This window comes from Lucilia sericata, unplaced genomic scaffold (genome assembly GCF_015586225.1).
Source record: "Lucilia sericata isolate MDLA Ls3-8-SP2 unplaced genomic scaffold, ASM1558622v1 Contig000205F_arrow, whole genome shotgun sequence".
NCBI lineage: Eukaryota > Metazoa > Arthropoda > Insecta > Diptera > Calliphoridae > Lucilia > Lucilia sericata.
This window is the reverse complement of record NW_023994233.1, coordinates 459,849-482,857: the sequence shown is the minus strand read 5'-3', so window position 1 is coordinate 482,857 and position 23,009 is coordinate 459,849. Positions and strand designations below refer to the sequence as shown.

The window sequence follows — 23,009 nt, the reverse complement described above, 5'->3', positions numbered from 1 at the left end:
TAGATACGCATTTACATAATGTGTATTTTTACCGCTGGGTATTTGTCCATAATAAGCAATAATAACACAAATAACTCATCTTTGCTTTCAGGGGTACCTAGTCACGTTTTTAGGAACATTAAAAACAGTATGGCCTTTAATTTGATGTATCGAGATTCGATAATCGAGATTTTCAAAAATTTGAGGCCCCAGTTGCACGGGTTAACATCTTCCATCTGTGCTCAAACTTTGCCAATCCTAAAATCTGACAGAAAGAAAAATTTTTGGGGGTGCCCCCAGAAAAATTCTGAAATTTTTTTAACCTTTTGAGATAAAACCACCCTAATGTACACAAAACATATTTGTGTCGAATTGTATCAAGATAGCTTTATTTGATTACGATTCGGAAAAAATTTGGCAGAATAATGTACATATATGTATTTGAGTTTTCGCGATAGCTTTATTATTCAAAGAAATATATGCATTTAAGTGATTTTCGGAATGGAATGGGAGCTATGACCTTATGGGCCTATCCGGAAAAAATTTTGTACAGTGATTCATATATAGACAAAACATAGTTGTGTCGAATTTTATAAAGATACCTTTATTTGACAATGAAATATGTGAGTTTAAATGATTTATTTGGGAGTTATGACAAAAAGAATGATTTATACATACCCAGAAAAAATTTTCATTACCTAGTAATCTAGAAAGTAATATTGGAATCACGTGGAAACTAATTACTCTTGCGGTGAATAACTAATTATTTTTGTTCGACGAGGTTCAATAATATGTACCTACCTTAAAGAAGTTAATAAATGGTTACTAATTAGATTACAAAAACTTTGCGGAATAACTAGTTACAAATAAACCTACAAATATGTTATGCGATAGCTAGTTATTTTGGGCCGACTTTGTATGTAGAAAGCAAAAAATAAGAACAATTCCTAGGCCGGAATTTGAACCCAGGTTTTGTATGTTTCTCACTCCAGCCGCTTACTCGATGCTCCATTAACATGTTGCTTTTTGTAATTTTTAGAACGGCTTTTTACAAAAAAATATAAATGAATGTCATTTTGAAAAAAATAAACGGTATCCAGCAGGGTTCGAACCCCGAACCCCTGTTTGTTAAATTAACGCCCTAGACAATTGAGCTATAACAAATCCAAATTGTTTTGTTCTTTACCAGCAATAACTGTAATAAGTATGGTAACTCTATATGAGTTGTATTGAATTTTGTAAACTGGCATCTCTTATGTAGATGGCAGTCGGTATGTTAGTTGTAAAATACACGAGTAAGAACGAACTTGTTAAAAATAAAAGCACTGAAAATAAAATTATAAACTGTCTTTTACTGACGAATAGTACATGGTGTCAGAAGTAAAAGTAAGGTGGAAAAGAATATAAAAACACTTCGAAACAGATAAGATGGATGCTCGTTTGCCACAACCACTAGACTGCTCAAATTTGGCAAAGGAATGGCCAATGTGGAAGCAGCAGTTTTTCATTTATATGCTTGCAAACAACAAGAACAATGAGCCGGAGCCGAACAAAATTGCTACACTTTTGTGGTTAATTGGTAAGCGTGGTATGGTAATATATAATTCCTTATTTCCTTACAACGGTAATTTGGAGAATATCTTTGATGTCGCTACTGCGACCATAGCTGCAAGTACCAGCACCGCAGCACAGTGGGAGAAATGGCCAATCTGGTGTCGCTTTAAGGAAATTTTAAATTTGAGAATTCTGAATTTTTTTTTAAATTTTCTGGTAACTAAGAAACCAAGTGATTTTTGATTTTTTTTATTTCATTTTACTCGCAATATTCACACATTAGTAAGCTTTCAAATTTGCATATTTTTTAGCAATTGAATTCATTATTTTTTCACTTTTTTACAGTTTAAGTTTGATTACACATAAAATCTTAAGTTTAGATTTTTATACCCTCCACCACCATCAGTGGTGATAGAGGGTATATATAAGTTTGTCATTCCGTGTGTAACACCAAAAAATATTCATCTTAGACCCAACAAAGTATATATATTCTGGATCCTTATGAAATTCTGAGTCGATTTAGCTATGTCCGTCTGTCCGTCTGTCTGTCTGTCTGTCTGTCTGTCTGTCTGGTTAAAACACGCACACGCTAAAACTAAGCAAATAAAATCAACCAAATTCACTGAGAGTATTCATTGTTTTCCTAAGCAGTTTGGTATTGAAAATCAGCAAAATCGGTTCACAACGTAAAAAGTTATGAGTAAAAATTTCAGACTACCTCAAAAAAATTAAGTTTTTTTCCCCAATTCTTGAGTAGTTTTCTCAGAAACTACCAAAGATAATTCGACAAATTTTGTCACAGATTATTTTGTCCATCTATAGATTAATTATGTTTAAAATTGTAACAATCGATCCCAAATTTCCCATAGCCCCCATACAAAGGTACATATTCCCGGAAATTAATTTATCGTTAATAACTTCCTCAAATATATCGGTATCAACACAAAATTTTGTACATATTGACTTTATATGAACAGGAATTAAAACTACCGACTTAGATCTGTATCGGTCCACAATTGGTCATAGCTCCCATATAAGGTCCACTTTCGAAAATCACTTAAATGAACATATTTTATTGAAAAATAAAGCTATCGGGATAAAATTCGACATGAATATGTTTTGTATATACATAAATCATTCTACGGAAGTTTTTTCCGGATCGGTCCATAATTGGTCATAGCTCCCATATAAGGTTCACATCCGAAAATCACTTAAACGAGCATAATTCATAGATAAATAAAGCTATCTGGATAAAATTCGACATGAATGTGTTTTGTGTGTATATGAATTACTCTACGAAATTTGTTCCGGATCAGTCCATAATCGGTCATAGCTCACATATAAGGTCCACATCCGAAAATCACTCAAATGCGCATAATTCATTGATTAATAAAGCTATCAGGGTAGAACCCGAGGTGAATATGTTCTGTATATAGATATAAATCATTCAGTGAAATTTTTTCCGGATCAGTTCACAATTGGTACTAGCTCCCATATAAGGTCCACATCCTAAAATCGCTTAAACAAGCTTAATTCATTGATAAATAAAGCTATCGGGATAAAATTCGATATGAATATGTTTTGTGTGTAAATATTAATTATTTTACGAATTTTTTTTTCGGATCGGTCCATAATTGGTCATAGCTCACATATAAGGTCCACATCCGAAAATCACTTAAATGCGCATAATTCATTGATAACTGAAGCTATCAGGGTAAAACTCGACGTGAATTTGTTTTGTATATGTAAATCATTCGTGAAAAATTTCCACATCGGTCCATAATTGGTTACATTCCATATAAGGAATTTTTCAGCATCGGTCTATAACTAGCTCCCATATAAGGTTCACTTCTGAAAACCACATAATACCACATAATTTATTATGTGGTATGTTCTGTGTATAGATAAATCATTTTGAATTTTTTTTCGAATTGGTACATTATTGGTCATAGTTCCCATATAAGTTATTGGCAGGATCGGAACATAATAGGTCGAAGAATAATCGGTCGATATCTGAAAATCACTAAATACAAATGTTTCTTGTCCTAATCAAAATTAGTTACATACATACATGCATAAATAAGTTACAAAATGATAAATAGTATCTTAATTACGGAAACAAAACATGTGCCGGGTTTTACAGTTCTCCATAAGGAAAATAAAGTACTTAAGTACTTAGTATGTACTTTAATACTTAAGTAAAATTTATTTCTTTAGTATAAACTATAAATTCGGCCCTATAACATATTTATTTTGGGTTTTAATAAAAAGTAGTTTGCAGGTGGAGGGTATTTAAGATTCGGCAGTGCCGAATATAGCAATCTAACTTGTTTTATTTGGATTAGTGGTTTAATTGAAATTATTGGGAATCTATTAAGGGAAAAAATTGGTTTGTGGCCTCTGCTTGTACGGGTTAGTTCTGAATTGTGGTACACAAAATGACCTTTGTAGGAGAGTGTTTTATTATGTGTAACATAATCTTCTGTTTAATAAAAGTTGGGTGGATTCGACAATACTCGCTCTATCGTTTAGTTTATTAGTTTTTTTGATCTGTTTTCTATGTCAAGTAAGAAAATTAGCTGCAACTTTTTGACTTATCACGTTTTTTAATGAGTGTTCCAAATGAAAAAACGCACACTTTTTTCATTTGGTACAGTGAACCAGTACCAACAAAAAAACTTTTAACAGCCATACATGACACTATTCTGCTGAAGGATGAAGTCTATTGAGAATTGTTCAAATCGGCCCATTATTTTACCTAGCCCCCATACAAACGGAGATCTAGAATATGGTTTTTAGCTCATAATTTTTTTAAAGACGCTAGTATCTCTACAAAAGTCGTTACAAATAAATTATATATAAGCCTAAATAACATTGTCCATTTCCATAATGATCGGACCACATTTGACCCTACCCCCCATACAAAGTCCCTTCATAAAATGACTTAAATATCCATAATTCCCATATAAATACTAGTGTATCGATTATATTTAGCAAAAATAACTTTAATATAAACATAAATACCCCCACCAAATTTAATGAAGATTGGCCTATGTTTGACACTAGTCCCCATATATGGCCTTTTTCAAAAAATAAATTGTACACCATTAAATTGCCTTAATATTTAGGAATTAACGTAGAATTTAACGTAAATGCTTTAAAAATAAAAAATAAACCACGTTTTAAATATTAAAATACAAAAATAAAAAATAGTAATAGTTTCGGTGCATACTGACTGTAGGGTATAAGTCCAAATATCAATAAATATAACTTAAAATGTCTAAAACATGATATCGTTTTCAAAAAGTGTTCAAATCGAATGAAATACAAAAATTATAAACATATTACTACTATTAAATATATGAACAACCGAGGGTGACCGATACAACACTTTATGGCGCACCCTGTACGAAAGTGGCATGTCCCAAAAAAATTTTTTTTAAAGACCATGTCCTTGGCTATAATTTCACTGAACATTTCTAATAGATCAGATCACTATTTATAAAGATATAAATAAAGATCCACCAGATTGACCATTTCTCCCATTGTGCGCAGGTGGAAATGTTAACGTTTCTGCAAACGCAGGCAGCGAAACGACCACCAACAACACAGCAGATGCCAACGCCGTTGGTAATAACAGTGCCGCCGTCACGGATCGTATAGATAACTATGCTGTCCAACGAACACTTGCACAAGTAATCACAGCCTTTGATGAATATTGTCTTCCAAGGAAAAATCTTGCTGTGGAGGCATTTAAATTTAATATGATTGTACAAAAGGAAAAGCAATCATTTTCTGACTTCGAAACGGAACTTCGTACACAGTTACAATACTGTGAATTTAGTTGTGCGTCATGCCACTCATCGTATGCAGACCGAATTCTTCGTGACCACATTATTGTCGGGATACAAGACAAGAAGCTGCAGTTAAGACTCTTAGATGGAAATGATGAGCCGTTGTCGAAGATCATTCAAATATGCAAAACATTGGAAACTGCAGCTGAGAACAACAACAGCCGCCAGAACACGGTTTATAGAGTGAACTATTCTGATTTAGGTAATTCTGATTATTGTAAAATAAGGTCTTTTAGAATATCTCCTGTTGAAAATAATAATTGCTATTGTAGAGTAGACGCGAACACTGTTGATTTAGGCCACAATAGATGGACGAAGCGGTATCTGATTCAAAATCTACCAATTGAATTTAAGTTGGATACGGGGGCGGATATTAACTGTATCCCGATAAATTTTATAAGAAGATTAAATGTTCCTTTTTCTCGTATTGATAACATTAAAGTTACGGACTATAATTCCAATAGAATAAACATTCATGGTGAAGTTAGGCTAACGCACAGTGGTATAGGAAAAAAAAAAGAGGGAAATAATTCGGTAACTTCTAAACGGTTAATCCGATTTTAATGAAATTTGGTATGCACAAAGAGGAGGTGTTGTCGAGTTTAGGTTTTGAATTTGGACCTTATAGGCCAACCAGGGGCCCGGCGGGGGGTCCTCAAATTAGGACACCTCGGCTATGTTAAATTTTTAAAACGATCCTATTTCTTCATTTGAGTTCCGATTTAAAAAAAATTTCGTATATAGAATCTCCTCATCGAGCACTATAAAAAATGTCGTCATAGCAGTAAATTATCTCTTATAGTTTAGGAGATATTCGCATTTGAAAATTAAAATTTTAAAATTTTTACCGTTCTTACTTTAGTTTTTTGATAATAGCGGGTCCAAATATTCCCGATTTTCGCCATTTCTTTTTTTATTCGCTTAACAACAAGTTTATATATCAAGCAGTGAAAGAATTATGTAAAAATCATGACTGAGTCCAAAGTTATAGGCATTTTAATTTAAAAAATTAAAAAAAGGCGATTTTTTGCCATTTTTTTGGGAAAAAAGTATCTTTTTCTTTTTAAGTTATCTAAAAAGTTTCTAAGAAGATGTATATAGAATTTATACTTTTTGAAAAGCTGACTTTACATAAAATACGATAAATGAAACAAAACCTAAAAATTTTTGATACCGAGGGGACCAGGTCCATCCAAAAAACCCTATTTTTTTTATAGAAAATTCAATTTTGAGCATAAATTCTCAAATCGCATAGTCGATATCAAATTATAGTGACCTGTTTTATATGACCCAATATGTTCTTAATCATTTTGTAACGGGTTTCGATAACCCCGCCCCTGGTATGGATATAATAGGCAAAAAACCAAAAAATCCCATTTTTGGGATTTTTTAAAACTTTTTTGGGAATTCCGGGATTTCTAATAAGAAAATTCGAACTTTTTATTTAATTTTAGATTTTGAGTAAAAAAATCTACCTAACTGTAAAATTTCATCAAAAAATATTCATAAATAAAATTTTTATTGCAATTTGAAAAATTTGTATCTTCGCAAAAACTGAATAAAAAACATTTTTTAATTTTTTTAAAAAAAGTATTCCGCGAATTTTTTAATTTTCAAAAATTATATACAGTTTTGAAAAATAGACAAAATTACCTTTCCATTGATATATAACATGCCTACCTAATGTTTTTTAAGTGACAAATTAATTAGGGAAAACTCAACATCTTTTAGAAAATTTACCTAGCACTATTATTTTCATCCATAACGTTAACTCTTAAATTTGTTACATATATTAAAAAATTTTCAGGTATTATTTTTTAAACTGTAATGATTTTTACCCCTATAGGTCACTTTAATAGGTAGCTTATTAAAGTGACCTATTGAGGAAAAATTCATTACATAAGGATACGTTAGACATATTAGGTAGAATATCATAACCCTTTAAAAAATAATTTAATTTAAGTACCTGTAATTAATATATAAGACAGGTTTATATCTGTTTGTAATTATTTGTAATTTTCTAACCATGGCGATCGTACTAAAAAAAAATGATTTGTGCTCCATTTTATTTGAACACTCTTCAGCTCCTTTTCAAGATAAAGTGAACTTCTTATTGAAATATATTGAAACTGCACATAAAAATAAAGTGGATAAAACTGATATATGTAAAATTGAAAATTTTATAAAATCAGTTGATATAAAACTGAAGAGTGTTCGGTATTCCATTGCTAAATTTCGATCGAAATTTTCTGATTGGCTGGATGAATGTGTAGAAGTTGCTATTTGCGTATCAACTGTTGGTGCTCCCTGTAAGCAGTATGAGGATTTGAGCTCAAAATCTAAGAGGAAAAGGTTATCAACTTCACTAGAAACCTTATCTAACGAAGAAGTTTCGGACACTTTTAAAGCAATGTTAAGAAAAGAAAAACAGCCTTTGGATGCCATAAAAATTGCAAATATTCTTCCAACCGCATCACCAAGACGACTGAAAAGAATTGTAAAGAGTATACCCACACCATCATCTGATACAACGTTCACTGAGGAAGAAGCTATTGCGCTTATGTTGCAGCTGGGATTAAGTCGTGATAACTACATAACGTTAAGAAAGGCGCTATCTGAAAAAGGAGTGGATGTTTTACCATCATATGACAAAATAAATGAAAAGAAGAAAAGCATTATACCACCTCCTATTGAAATAACTGATCGGAAGGCTGTTATTGGACTCGGCGCTCTACTCGAAAATACTGCTTTAAGGATTGCTTCTGACTTTTCTTCAGACCAACTAAAAAAAATAAATTCTTGTGATCTTCAACTCATTTGTAAGTGGGGATGTGATGGATTATCAGCACTCTCGGAATATAAACAAATCAACACAAGTGAATCATCTTCCGAGTATAAAAGTGTATTTATGGCATCGCTAGTTCCATTAAGAATTCGAAAGTATGCTGACAGCGATTCTCCATCAACCAGTTTCGATGATATTTGGAAGAATTCGACTCCAGGATCCAAAGCTTTTTGTAGGCCAATAAGCTTTGAGTATATAAAGGAATCCAAAACAACAACGCAAGATTTGATAAATCGTATTGAAGCAGAAATTAAAAACTTGGAACCTATAACAATCGAAATAGAAAATTATTCGTTTAACATGTCCTATGATTTAAAACTTACAATGATTGATGGGAAAGTTGGAAATGCCATTACAGGAACATCATCTACTTGGTACTGCTACATATGTGGTGATAAAAAATCAGAAATTTCGAATATTTCCAAGCAAAGATCAATAAATGAGGAAACATTACAATTTGGAATATCCCCCCTACATGCTCGCATACGATTTCTGGAACATTTTCTACATTTAGCATATGATTTAAAGTACAGAAGCATACCGGAAAATGCAAACAAAAGTGCAAATAACAATAAGGAGTTAATGGAAATGAGAGCCAGTGAGAAACGAAGAATTCAAGAGGAATTTAAAAAGCGGATGGGATTAAATATTGATAAACCACTCACAGGATATGGAAGCACAAACGATGGTAATACCGCTAGACGTTTTTTTAAACATTTTGAAACTACTTCCGAAATAACCGGAATTAGTATGGATTTACTGCAAAAGGTCAATATTATTCTAATGGCGATAAATAGCAAGCATAAAGTGAACGCAACAAAATTTGGAGAGTATTCTACAAAAGTTTCTAAATTACTTTTGGAATTATATCCCTGGAAAGAAATGACACCTACAGTTCACAAGATATTATGTCATGGAAAGGTCATCATAGAACATAATATTCTGCCTTTAGGAGAGCTTACAGAAGAACCCCAAGAATCGAGGAATAGAGACTTTAAGCATATTCATCAGTTTAGCTCAAGGAAGTGTTCTAGGCAGTCTCAAATTGAAGATATTTTTAATAATCTGATTCTATCTTCTGATCCTGTTTTATCTACTATAAGGAAACGTTGGATTTGCTACAAAACGTTAGCATTTGAAAATATTCATGAATTTAAATATTTACTTTATCTTTTAGATATGGACTACTGTGATACCGATTATTTTACAAAATTATATTAATTTATAAAAAAAAAATAAATAAAGACTATTTTTATATAAAATAAATACTTGTTAATTTTTTTTAGGGATAAAGAATAAAAGATTAATCGTAAAAAGTGGCTGTAAAAATTCATAAAAATTTAGGTAGTAAAACATGCCTAACAAATGTATGGATGAAAATAATAGTGCTAGGTAAATTTTCTAAAAGATGTTGAGTTTTCCCTAATTAATTTGTCACTTAAAAAACATTAGGTAGGCATGTTATATATCAATGGAAAGGTAATTTTGTCTATTTTTCAAAACTGTATATAATTTTTGAAAATTAAAAAATTCGCGGAATACTTTTTTTAAAAAAATTAAAAAATGTTTTTTATTCAGTTTTTGCGAAGATACAAATTTTTCAAATTGCAATAAAAATTTTATTTATGAATATTTTTTGATGAAATTTTACAGTTAGGTAGATTTTTTTACTCAAAATCTAAAATTAAATAAAAAGTTCGAATTTTCTTATTAGAAATCCCGGAATTCCCAAAAAAGTTTTAAAAAATTCCAAAAATGGGATTTTTTGGTTTTTTGCCTATTATATCCATACCAGGGGCGGGGTTATCGAAACCCGTTACAAAATGATTAAGAACATATTGGGTCATATAAAACAGGTCACTATAATTTGATATCGACTATGCGATTTGAGAATTTATGCTCAAAATTGAATTTTCTATAAAAAATAGGGTTTTTTGGATGGACCTGGTCCCCTCGGTATCAAAAATTTTTAGGTTTTGTTTCATTTATCGTATTTTATGTAAAGTCAGCTTTTCAAAAAGTATAAATTCTATATACATCTTCTTAGAAACTTTTTAGATAACTTAAAAAGAAAAAGATACTTTTTTCCCAAAAAAATGGCAAAAAATCGCCTTTTTTTAATTTTTTAAATTAAAATGCCTATAACTTTGGACTCAGTCATGATTTTTACATAATTCTTTCACTGCTTGATATATAAACTTGTTGTTAAGCGAATAAAAAAAGAAATGGCGAAAATCGGGAATATTTGGACCCGCTATTATCAAAAAACTAAAGTAAGAACGGTAAAAATTTTAAAATTTTAATTTTCAAATGCGAATATCTCCTAAACTATAAGAGATAATTTACTGCTATGACGACATTTTTTATAGTGCTCGATGAGGAGATTCTATATATTTTTAAATCGGAACTCAAATGAAGAAATAGGATCGTTTTAAAAATTTGCGTGTGAATGCAGTTGGAGTTACCAGTGCATTTCCTTCTGAGGTGGGTGAGTTTGTGGAGAGGGAACGGGATATTTTTGACGGAGTGGGAAAATTTCCTGGTACTTGCTCGATTGTATTGAGGGATGGTTCTACTCCGGTGCTGCACTATAGGAAACGGATTCCTATGACATTGCATGATAGGCTGAGGGAGGATTTGATAAAACTGGAAAAGGGGGGAATCATTAGTTCTGTTGACTATCCTACGGATTGGGTCAACAATATTCAGATTGTTGAGAAGCCGAACGGATCACTGCGTGTTTGTCTTGACCCAAGACCTCTTAATAAGTGCATTAAGAGGGAACATTTTCTGATTCCGAAGTCTGAGGATATTTTAAGTCGTTTGTCGGGCAAACGTGTGTTCACCGTACTTGACTTGAGGAACGGTTTTTGGCAAGTTGAACTTGATCGACAGAGCTCGGATTTGGCAACATTTATGACCCCATTTGGGCGCTATAGGTGGAATAGGTTGCCTTTTGGCATAAATAATGCACCGGAGATGTTCCAACGTCGGATGGTCCAAATATTTGGGGATATTCCTGGTGTTGAAATTTATTTTGACGACATGTCAGTATCGGGCATAGATCATGAGGATCATGATAGGAAACTTCGGCTTGTTTTGGAACGGGCTCGGGAGAATGGTATTAAGTTTAATCCCGACAAGATACAGTATAGGACAGGGGAGGTGAAATTTATGGGACATATTATTTCGAATGACTGCGTTAAACCGGATAGATGTTATATTGAGGCGATTGTTAATATGCCAACACCACGGAATAAGGGAGATATTTTGAGACTTCTTGGATTGTACAAGTTTTTGGGTAAGTTTATCCCAAATTTGTCAAAGCGTACGGCTGGTTTGCGAGAACTCTCCAGGAATGACGTTGAGTGGAGTTGGTCGGATAGACATGATTTGGAGGTAAAGGAACTTTCTGAGTCTATAACGAGTGCCCCTGTATTGGCGTTATACGACCCTGGACAAGCGGTGCTTATTCAAACTGATGCTTCAAAGGACGGTCTTGGTAGTGTGTTGTTGCAAAACGATATGCCAGTGGCCTACGCCTCACGCACCCTGTCGAAGAATGAACAGAAATAGGCCCAGATCGAGAAGGAATTACTGGCAATCGTATTTGCGTGTGAAAGATTTCATTACTTCTTGTATGGCCGTGAGTTTATTGTGCATTCGGACCATAAACCACTTGAACCTTTGATGAAACGGGACATTGATGATGTTACCCCCCGTCTTCGTAGGATGTTTATGTACTTGCTTAAGTACCCGGGTATGTCCATTGTATATAGGCCTGGAAAGCAAATATTAGTTGCTGACTGTTTGTCGCGTGCCCCTCTACCGGATATTGCGGATATGAGCAGGGAATTATCGGGGATGATCCACTCATTATCGGGGGAGATTTGTATGTCACCGGATAACAGCGAAGGTTACAGGGATTTTATGAGGGCGGATGAACGTTTTAGTCGTATTGTCAAGTATGTGGAGTCAGGTTGGCCACCATATCATCAGCTGGATGATTTTAGTCAGTTGTTTCATAAGTACAAGGCGGAATTACATTACGAGAATGGACTGTTGCTCAAGGACCATCGTCTTGTGATTCCAACGAATATGCAGAGTGATATCTGTAGGATATTTTTTTTTTTTCTCAATTTTTCTGGCCGGGTATGACGAATGACCTGACTGAGGTGGTTAATAGTTGTGTAATTTCTGAGAAATTTACACGGAACAATCGAAAGGAGCCCTTAGTACAGGACGATGCGCCGGAATATCCATTTCATATGGTGAGTACGGACATTTATGAATACGCTGGTTATTCCTACATAGGTTTGATTGACGCGTATTCGGGTTTTATTTGTTCCGAGAGGCTGGTTGAGAAGACTGCTCGACAGTGTATCAGTACACTTGATGGGATATTTTGTAAATATGGATATCCGACCAGGATGAGGTGTGATAATAACCCATTTAACTCAAGGGAATTTGATCTTTATGCCAATGAGTTCAATATTGAACTGGTTTTTTCTAGTCCCAGGTATCCTCAGAGCAATGGACTGGCGGAGAAGGGGGTGGCAATAGCTAAGGGTATTTTGAAACGTTGTTTCGAGGCGGATATTGGGAGGTTCCAATATAATTTGTCAGAATACAATGTGACCCCGGTTGCCGGAATGGGTGTCTCTCCGACTCAGTTATTTTTTGGTCGGCAGCTAAAAACACGTTTGCCTATTTCTCGCGAGCTTTTAGTTCGTAACACCATGAATGAGAGGATTGTCAGAGGGAAATTGGAAAATAGGAAAAGTGTACAGAGGAAGTGTTATGATCGTAATGCCAAACAATTGTCGGTTTTGAATCCAGGTGATCGCATAATGTTCAGGAAGAATTCTAAGGAGTGGCAATATGGGAAGATTTTAAGGAAATTTAATTATCGCTCATACATTGTAGTTGATAGTTTTGATAATCACTTCCGTCGTAATAGACGATTTATAACCACTACTAGGAACAATGATTATGACTCGAGTGATATGTTATATGAGGATAATATTATGAATTTCAGGGATAAAAAACCGATCAATCAGCAGGAGAATCATCTGATTCGTCCGTTTATCATGAGGCTGATTCTGATAGTTATGGATCTGCGAGTGACCCTGATGATTGTAACACTCATAGAAATTCGGAGAATGTAGGACCATTGCCAACTCCTTTAACTGTTTGTTCACCATATAGGACCCGAAGTGGCCGTACAGTTCGACCTCCAAAGATGTATATGTTTGACTCGGAATAGTCTTAAAAGGGAAAGCATGTAATAAGTATGGTAACTCTATATGAGTTGTATTGAATTTTGTAAACTGGCATCTCTTATGTAGATGGCAGTCGGTATGTTAGTTGTAAAATACACGAGTAAGAACGAACTTGTTAAAAATAAAAGCACTGAAAATAAAATTATAAACTGTCTTTTACTGACGAATAGTACAATAACCTATTCAGCTAAATGAAATAATGTGGATGATAATGAACACTCATTACCAAGTAATGTATGAAATAACTACTGGCTATTACCAAAAATTTCAGATTTTTTGCTGGGTATGTACACAAAACATATTAAAGCTGAATTTTATACCGATAGCTCTAGAATTCAATGAAATATATGCGTTAAAGTGATTTATATGGGAGCTATGACCAATTTTTGACGAAAATTTTCCGGATAGGACTATATCCGGAACTTTTTACTTCGTGAACCGATTTTGCTGATTTTCCGGTTAATAAAGAACGTTTTGGGTGCATTTCGTGAATTGCTATTGCTTCGTTTTAACGTGAGCGTGTTTTACACAGACAGACAGGCGGACAGACGGACATAGCTAAATCGACTCAGAATTTCATAAGGATCAAGAATATATATTTTTTGGGTGTTAAATGAATATTATACCCTCTATCACCACTGATGGTGGTGGAGGGTATAAATATGCTTTTTACATTGTTTTTTACGATAACGATAGTTTTTTCACCGCTTAAGTTGCCGTATGGTTTCTTCCAGCTGATTCAGGGGTCCCACATTCAAAATTTGCGTTACAGAAGCTACGTTACATTGTTAAATTTTATATAAAATGAGTTATTGAGAAAATTTCTAGCCGAAAAAATTTTAGATCCACTATACATAATGGAAATCCGCCGATTTTTGGGCCAAATTTCGAGAAATATTTAAAGTTTTTGTAATTCAAGGTTAAAATGTGACTTAAATATCAAAGTACCTTGACAAACTGGTAAAATAATATTAAATTAAGTTAAATTTAACATTAGCTATAAGTGGACCTAAAACTATTTCGGCTAGGAATCTTCTCAATGACTAAATTTATATAAAATTTAACAGTTTAAAGTAACTTTTTTCACTATCTGTTCATTTTATTTAGGAAATTTTGAATGTGGAACCCCTGAATCAGCTGTCAGGAATCATACGGTAACTTAATTTATAATTCAAATATTCAAAATTAAATACAAAAACTTCGTTTAAGAAATCTTAGCTTATGTCCCTTTTACAATACTATGAATTGTTTCTATTATTTTTTTCAATGCCAAAATTTTTGAATACCAATAAAATGCGATGGAGTAAAAAAATCTATAAACAAGTAGGAAAGTATAGTCGGGCATGGCCGACCATATGATACCCTACACCACTGAGTATGTTAAAAATGGATTATTTTTAATAACAAAGCATTTAAGTTGTTTACCTTAATTCCGAAATATTTTAACAATTTGTTGAAAAAAGTGATTTTCTTATAAATTTTGGTACATGGCTTTACGTTTACATTGGAATTATGTATGCTTGATTTCATCGTGATACTAGTGTTTATTAGTGAATTATTGACATTCAAGTTATTTTCTGAAGGGGACTTTGTATGGGGGCTAGGGTCAAATAAAGTACGATAATTACGAAAATCAGTAGTATTATTAAGACGTATATAGAACTAAGTTTTGCCGATTTCTGTAGAGATACTACAATATTTAATATAACTATAAACTCAAAAGCCCTTTTCGGGGGGGTTAGAGTTGTATGGGGGCAAGGTTAAATAAGCATTTTCGTTGGGCTGAAATACACGTATGGTCCAAATTTCATCAAAATATCTTGAAAATTGCGAGCTGTACCTTGCGTTTACATGGACAGCCAGCCGGACAGATGGACGGACGGATATGGCTTAATCGACTCAGAAAGTAATGCTGATTCGATCGGTATACTTTTTTTGTGAGTTACAAACATCAGCACAAACATATAATACCCTCGCCACTATGGTGGTGTAGGGTATAAATATATATATATATATCATATGAAGAAGAGTTAAATACCTTTCATTTGAGATACTAATCACTAAATACGGGTAGATTTTGAGAAAATTTTGTTTTCACCACAAAATAAAGTCGTTCTTATTATTTTTTTCACTACTGTATATACTACTTTTAAATTTTTTTGAAAAAAATATTATTTGAATTAAATTTGAAAATGTTTCGTTTTTTATTTCTTTTTATTTGTCAAATTTTATAGCGCTATGAGCTGGTAAAATTTTCAAATATTTGCTAGAATCTGGCACACACTCAAAATTATGAAAATAAAATAATAAGTATACATTAAATAAAAAAATAAAGAGAAACAACTTACCAATTGTTGGGCATTAATACGTCGAATACAGCGAACAAAATCACAATATCCAGTAAAACAAAAACCTGATGCCAATGGATCCGGTGGCTGCGGCCGATTGCCATCTACTAAGGCTTGCAAATTCGCGGCACAGCTGGCATATTCCGATTCTGCTATGTATAAACGAGCACAATCATTTAGGGATGATAACAGCGTCGGACCACTTATAATACTACCAGCTCGAAAAAAACATCCATAACAAGCATCCCTCATTTGTATAGATGTGGTTTGTGTGGTATTGCACAGTAAATTCAACAACGACAAAAGCTTAACACTACAATTATTTTACAATAATTAGTAACATTGTAAGTTTTCTAAAATATTAATTTACACTGTAAGTATGTCAAAAAGACACAGAACAAGTAAGAGTGTTATATTCGGCTGTGCCGAATCTTGCATATCCACCATCAAATCATTGCCAAAAAGGAATGCTTCCTTATAAATAAACTTTGATACTTAAGAATCGATGCTTTTGTATTATCAAAACAATTTTCTCATTTATTACATCTATGTATAGGAAAATTTTTGTCGAATTTTGTCGTTGTCCTTGTATTTTTAAGGTAGCAAAAAGCGTTAAAGTTATTTTCTGAGGGGACGTTTGGTCAATTATGGACCGATCCTCGTCAAATTTTCTATAACGATTTTAGTTTAGGCAGTAATGAGCGTTAAAGTCATTTTCTGAAGGGGACCGTATATGGGGGTAGGATAAATTATGGACCGATCGTTATAAAATTTTACAAAGCGATTTAGGTTTCTATAGAATAAGTTTATGTCGAATTTCATCGCTATAGATGCTTCTTTTAGACAATTATGAACCTTAAAGCCATTTTCTGAAAGGGACCTTATATGGGCGGTAGGGTCAATTATGGACCGATCCTTATAAAATTTTACAATGATATTAAAGTTTCTATGAAATATGTTCGTGTCGAATTTCCATAGATGCTTATTTTAGACCATTCTGAGCGTTAAAGTATTTTTCTGAAGGGGACCTTATATGGGGAGTAGGGTCAATTATGAACCGATCCATATACAATTTTACAAAGCAATTTAGGTTCCTATAAAATATGTTCATCTCGAATTTCATCGCTATAGATGCTTCTTTTGGACAGCTATAAGCGTTAAAGTCATTTTCTGAAGGGGACCTTATATGGGAGGTAGGGTCAATTATGGACCGATCCTTATAAAATTTTACAATGATATAAAGGTTCCTAAAAAATATACTTATGTCGAATTTCATCGCTATAGATGCTTTTTTTAGTCAGTTATGAGCGTTAATGTCATTTTCTGAGCGGGACCTTATATGGGGGATAGGGTCAATTATGGACCGATTCTTATAAAATTTTACAATGATATTAAGGTTCCAAAAAATATGTTTAAGTCGAATTTCATTGCTATAGCTGCTTTTTTTAGTCAGTTATGAGCGTTAATGTCGTTTTCGGAGGGGTACCTTATATGGGGGATAGGGTCAATAATGGACCGATTCTTATAAAATTTTACAATGATGTTCCAAAAAAATATATTTAAGTCGAATTTCATCGCTATAGCTGCTTTTTTAGTCAGTTATGAGCGTTAAACTCATTTTCTGAGGGGGACCTTATATGGGGGATAGGGTCAATTATGGACCGATCCTTATAAAATTTTACAATGATATTAAGATTCCTATAAAATATGTTTATGTCGAATTTCATTGCTATAGCTGCTTTTTTAGTCAGTTATGAGCGTTAATGTCTTTTTCTGAGGGGGACCATATATGGGGGATAGGGTCAATTATGGACCGATCCTTATTAAATTTTACAATGATATTAAGATTCCTATAAAATATGTTCATCTCGAATTTCATCGCTATAGCTGCTTTTTTTAGTCAGTTATGAGCGTTAATGTCATTTTCTGAGGGAGACCTTATATGGGGGATAAGGTCAATTATGGACCGATCCTTATAAAATTTTACAATGATACTAAGATTCCTAAAAAATATGTTTATGACGAATTTCATCGGTATAGCTGCTTCTTTTAGTCAGTTATGAGCGTTAATGTCATTTTCTGAGGGGGACCTTATATGGGGGCAAGGCGAAATCGTGGACCGATATTGCCCATTTTCAATACCAAACAAACTGCATCAACATAAAATATGTTCGCTAGCTGCTTCCGTTTGGACTCTATCGTGTTTTCAACAGACGGACAGACAGACGGACGGACATGGCTAGATCGTCTTAGAATTTAATGAGGATCCAGAATATATATACTTTTATGGGTCTTAGATGAATATTTCGATGTGTTACAAGCGGAAATTTCGTAACATCTTTTTTCGTAATATTTACAAAAATTTCGTGTATAATACGAAATATTATTTAATAAAACCCTTTTCTATTCTTACGAAAGTACGAAAACCTTTCGTAATATTTTTTTCTTAAATTTTAGCGAAATTAAACATTAAACATAATGATATTAATTATATTATCTATCATTGAATAAAACTACAACATTTTTATATTAAGAAAAACATAATTCACGAACCATTTTCATAAAAAAAATTAAAAATTTGTGTGGAGAAAAATTTTTAAATAAAATTAGAAATATTATTTTAAAATGAACAAAAATGTTTGCATAAATTAATATTTCGCTCACGTTAAAACTAAGCAAAAGAAATAAACCAAATTCACCAAAACCATTCATTGTTGTCCCAAGCAGTTTGGTATTGAAAATCAGCAATCAGCAAAGTTATGAGTAAAAATTTCAAACCACCTCGAAAAAAATTACGTTTTTTTCGTAATTTTTAAGTCGTTTTCTCAGAAACTACGAAAGATAATTCGATGAATTTTCTCACACGTCAGTTTTTTAACCCAGGGATTATTTATGTTGAAAATCAACACAATCGATCCAAAATTTCCCATAGCCCCCATACAAAGGTACATATTTCCGGAAATGGATTTATCATTAATAACTTCCTCAAATATGTCGATAGCAACTTAAAATTTTGCATATGTATATAAATAAATACTACAAACGTAGATTTGTATCGGTCCACAATTGGTCATAGCTCCCACTCATACGCGCATATTTCACTGATAAATAAAGCTATCGAGATAAAATTCGACATGAATATGTTTTATGTATGTATAAATCACACTACCTGTTTTTTCCGAATCGGTCCATAATTGCTCATAGCTCCCATATAAGGTCCACTTTCGAAAACGCTCATATTTCATTAACTAATAAAGCTACTGGGGTAAAATTCGACAGGAATATGTTTTGTATACATATAAATCATTCAGCGAAATTTTTTTCGAATCAGTTCACAATTGGTCATAGTTCTCATATAAGGTCCACTTTCGAAAATCACTTAAACGACCATATTTCATTGATAAATAAAGTTATCGATATAAAATTCGGCACGAATATGTTTTGTGTATCAATCACTCCACGATTTTTTCCCGGATATGCCCGTAATTGGTCATAGTTCCCATACGTACATATTTTATTAACTCATAAATCTATCGGGGTAAAAAACGACGTGAATATGTTTTGTATATATAGATAAATATTTATGCGAATCTTTCCCCAGATCGTGTGACGAACCACCACTAAGGGCCTTGCCATTCTGGAGACATTGCTACCTAGCAGTCCGGCCGTGCTCAGGGATATTGGGCTGGTTCTTGTCTTCAGAATGCAAGGTTCCGGTTCGCTACATAAGATTTTAAAATATTAGGTAGCTAATAACAGTCGACAAACACAAACATGAAATAATAAATATTAGGGTGATCGATTATTCGACATTTTCCAAAAACCGGTTTTCGAATAGTTCGAATAGTTACATTTAAAAAAAACCGGTTGATATTTTTCAAATTCAGAAAAAACCGGTTAACCGGTTTTTCATTATAAATAAAAAAAAATATATTTTAATTTGAAAAACTTAATGTTTATGCTTAAATTTGATTAATAAAACATGGCCCGAAATGATTTTTAACAGTTTAAAAGATTATAACTTTAGATCTAGTCGTCTGATTTACATTATTTCTTTAATATAAAAAAATTACGAAAAAAAGTGGGACACTTCTGTTAAACATAAGGTACTATGTAATCCTAGCTTATCTTAAAAGCCCGGTTTAGGAAATTTGCATAGGCATTCCAACACTTCCATAAAATTTCAGCCGTAAATTAATTATTGTAATTGGAATATAATCTTAAGATTGATAAAATTTTATCAAACAGTTATCAATTTTACAAATAATTTTTTTTAATTAGTTAGGAAAATCAAAAAGTTTTAACCAAAGGAGCTGTAGAAAAATATGCGATAGTTCCTCAACTCGAATATTTTTAAAATTTAGACGGGCTGTATTATTATTTCCTTAAAAATTTCATTTAAATAATCTTTGAATACAAAGCAAATAAAAGTATTCGAAACCGGTTTTTAAAAAGTGAAAAAACCGGGTTGTTCGATATTCGAAAAATCAACATTAAGAAAAAACCGACACTGGTAAAGCAGAAAAAACCGGTTTTAAAACCGGTTGAAAAATCGAATCGATCACCCTAATAAATATACAACCAAAAGAAATAAATGAAAATAATTATCTGAATGGCAAAGTTTCCGATAGAGAAGAATAAGATGGTATTGACTTCTCTGCTATCTATCCCTCCCACCATACTATCTTTTTAGCAAAAATCATAGGTAGCCCTATTCAAACCTAACCGTTTACCCTAGACTTTTCGTGGAATTAAAAATATCGATCTAATTCTCCATGTTCAAAAATATAATAATATTTATTGCTCAAAATTGACGTTAATAGCAACCATTTTTTTATATATTACTATAGATAAACAAATTAAAATTATTAAAATATTCAAAAAAGTAAATTAAAACTACACTGAAAAAAATCCATGCCTAATATATACGGAAAATGTCGTACATTGTACGAATCGTTCGTTGTTTCGCACCACGAATTTCTTTCGTAATATATACGAAATTGTACGAAATATTTTAGTATAATGCTAAATAATCTTGGAAAAATTAATTTACATAAATTGAAAAAAGTGAATTTTGAATAAATATGGTAAAATTTACGAAATGTTAATTTATGCAAACAATTTTGTTCACTTTAAAATAATTTTTCTAATTCTAGTTCAAAATTATTCTCCACACGAATTTTTAATTTTTATACCCTACACCACTTTAGTGCGGGTATATTGGGTTTGTGCTGATGTTTGTAACATACCAAAATATTCGTCCTATACCCACCTTAAAGTATGCCAATCGGCTTAGAATCGTTTTCTGAGTCGATTAAGGATGAAATTTGGCACGCACTCCTTTTTCGGCCCACGGACGAAGCCTATTGGAAATGGTTAAAATCGGTCCATTATTTCACCTAGCCCCCATACAACAGAACCCCCCGAAAAGGGCTTCCGAGCTCATAATTATGTTAAATATACCTGTGTATTGATAAAAAGCGGCACAACTAAGTTTTATACAAATCTTGATGACCTTGCCAAATTTCATAGAGATCGGGCCTCATTTGACCCTAGCTCCCATACAAAGTCCCCTTCAGAAAATTACTTGAATGTCCAAAATTAACTTATAAACACAAATATAGCGATGAAATTAAGCACAATCAAATATTACGTAAATATAAATATATTCACAAAATTTTATCAGGCTTAGTCCATATTTGCCCCTAGCCCCCATATAAAGCTTCATTCAGAAAATTAGTTTTTCATCCATAAATTGCTTAAATGTATCGGAACAAGGTAATATAAGATAAATGCTTTATTATGAAAAATAAATCACATTTAATATTCATAACTGGTGTATGGTATCATATGGTCGGTCACGCCCGACTATACTTTCTTACTTGTTTTTTATGAAAATAATTCGTGAATAATATTAAACATTTTCTTAAATTTTATAAAAATGTTGTAGTTTTATTTAATGATAATATAATTAATATCATTATGTTTAATTTCGCTAAAATGTATGAAAAAAAATATTACGAAAGGTTTTCGTACTTTCGTAAAAATAGAAAAGGTTTTATTAAATAATATTTCGTATTATACACGAAATTTTTGTAAATATTACGAAAATAGAGGTTACGAATTTTTTTTTCGTAAAGTTGAGCATGGATTATTTTCAGTGTATTAAGGAAACCGTGTAATTATGAATAATGTAATCATACACATTATTCATATGTATTTTACGAATATTTTCATTATCATTTTCCTTAAGTGTACATGTGTATATAAAAACTTTTAGAAATTAACTCACCAAACTTACTGATCCATCGATGACAACAGGCCTGCTGTCCGAAGAAAAGGTTTCTTTGAAGACTGTTATGTAAAAGTTACTAATACAAATTCAAATTCTATATACACATGTCAAAAATAATCTATATATATAACAAGTAAGAAAGTATAGCCGGGCATGGCCGACCATATAACACTCTACACCATGAGTATATTTAAAAAATTTTTATTTTTCACAAAGAAACTTTTATGTTGAATATTACCTTAATTCCAAAGTATTTAAGCAATTTATTGATAAAAACCAAATTTTCTAAATGAGGCTTTATATAGGAGTATAGGTCAAACATGGGCCGATCCTCATTAAATTTGGGAAAAGGATATATTTTTAAATAATACTTAATTATGTTGAGTTTCATTGCAATACAAATGGTTACAAGTCAATTTTAGACGTTTAAGACATTTTTTGAAGGGGGGTTTGTATGGGGGCAAATAAGGGGCGATCATTACGAAAATCTGCAGTGTCATTTATACTTATATAAAACTTATTTGTGGCCATTTTTAGAGAAATATTAGTATATTTGACGTAATTATGGCATAAAAAGCCCAAATCGGGAGGTACGGTTGTATGGGGGCTTGGTGAAATAATGGACCGATTTCAACCATTTTCAATAGGCTTCGTCTTTGTGCCAAAAAACATGCTTGGTTCAAATTTCATCAAATTATCTTGAAAATTGCGGCCTGTACCTTGCGCACAAGGTTTACATGGACAGCCAGCCAGACAGACGGACGGACATGTCTCAATCGACTCAAAATGTGATTCTGATTCTTGGAGCCCCCATATGAATTAAATAGAAAAATTCGAATATCTGAGAAACTA

At 32.5% G+C, this 23,009-nt stretch overlaps 2 protein-coding genes across 5 annotated transcripts in view; one reads left to right on the top strand and one right to left on the bottom strand.

Moving 5' to 3' along the window:
* The first annotated feature begins 1,185 nt into the window (after positions 1-1,185).
* LOC119602003 overlaps positions 1,186-23,009 on the top strand; it is a 234,384-nt gene continuing 212,560 nt past the window's right edge. For 3 of the 4 annotated variants that reach the window (XR_005231307.1, XR_005231306.1, XM_037953309.1), the window contains exons 1-3: positions 1,186-1,567; positions 5,119-5,589; positions 15,749-16,206. Coding sequence is in view for 1 of the 4 variants with exons in the window: in XM_037953311.1 (XP_037809239.1) it covers positions 1,408-1,567; positions 5,119-5,589; positions 5,660-5,664 (636 nt within the window). In the remaining 3 variants the exon portion in view is untranslated. Of the gene's footprint in view, positions 1,568-5,118; positions 5,590-5,659; positions 5,904-15,748; positions 16,207-23,009 lie in introns of those variants that run through there. The other variant, XM_037953311.1, reaches the window with a different exon arrangement.
* LOC119602007 overlaps positions 15,763-23,009 on the bottom strand; it is a 288,955-nt gene continuing 281,708 nt past the window's right edge. Inside the window, exon 3 of the mRNA XM_037953315.1 lies at positions 15,763-16,175. Within this exon, the coding sequence (XP_037809243.1) occupies positions 15,770-16,175 (406 nt within the window). The 3' untranslated portion in view covers positions 15,763-15,769. The remainder of the gene's footprint in view (positions 16,176-23,009) is intronic.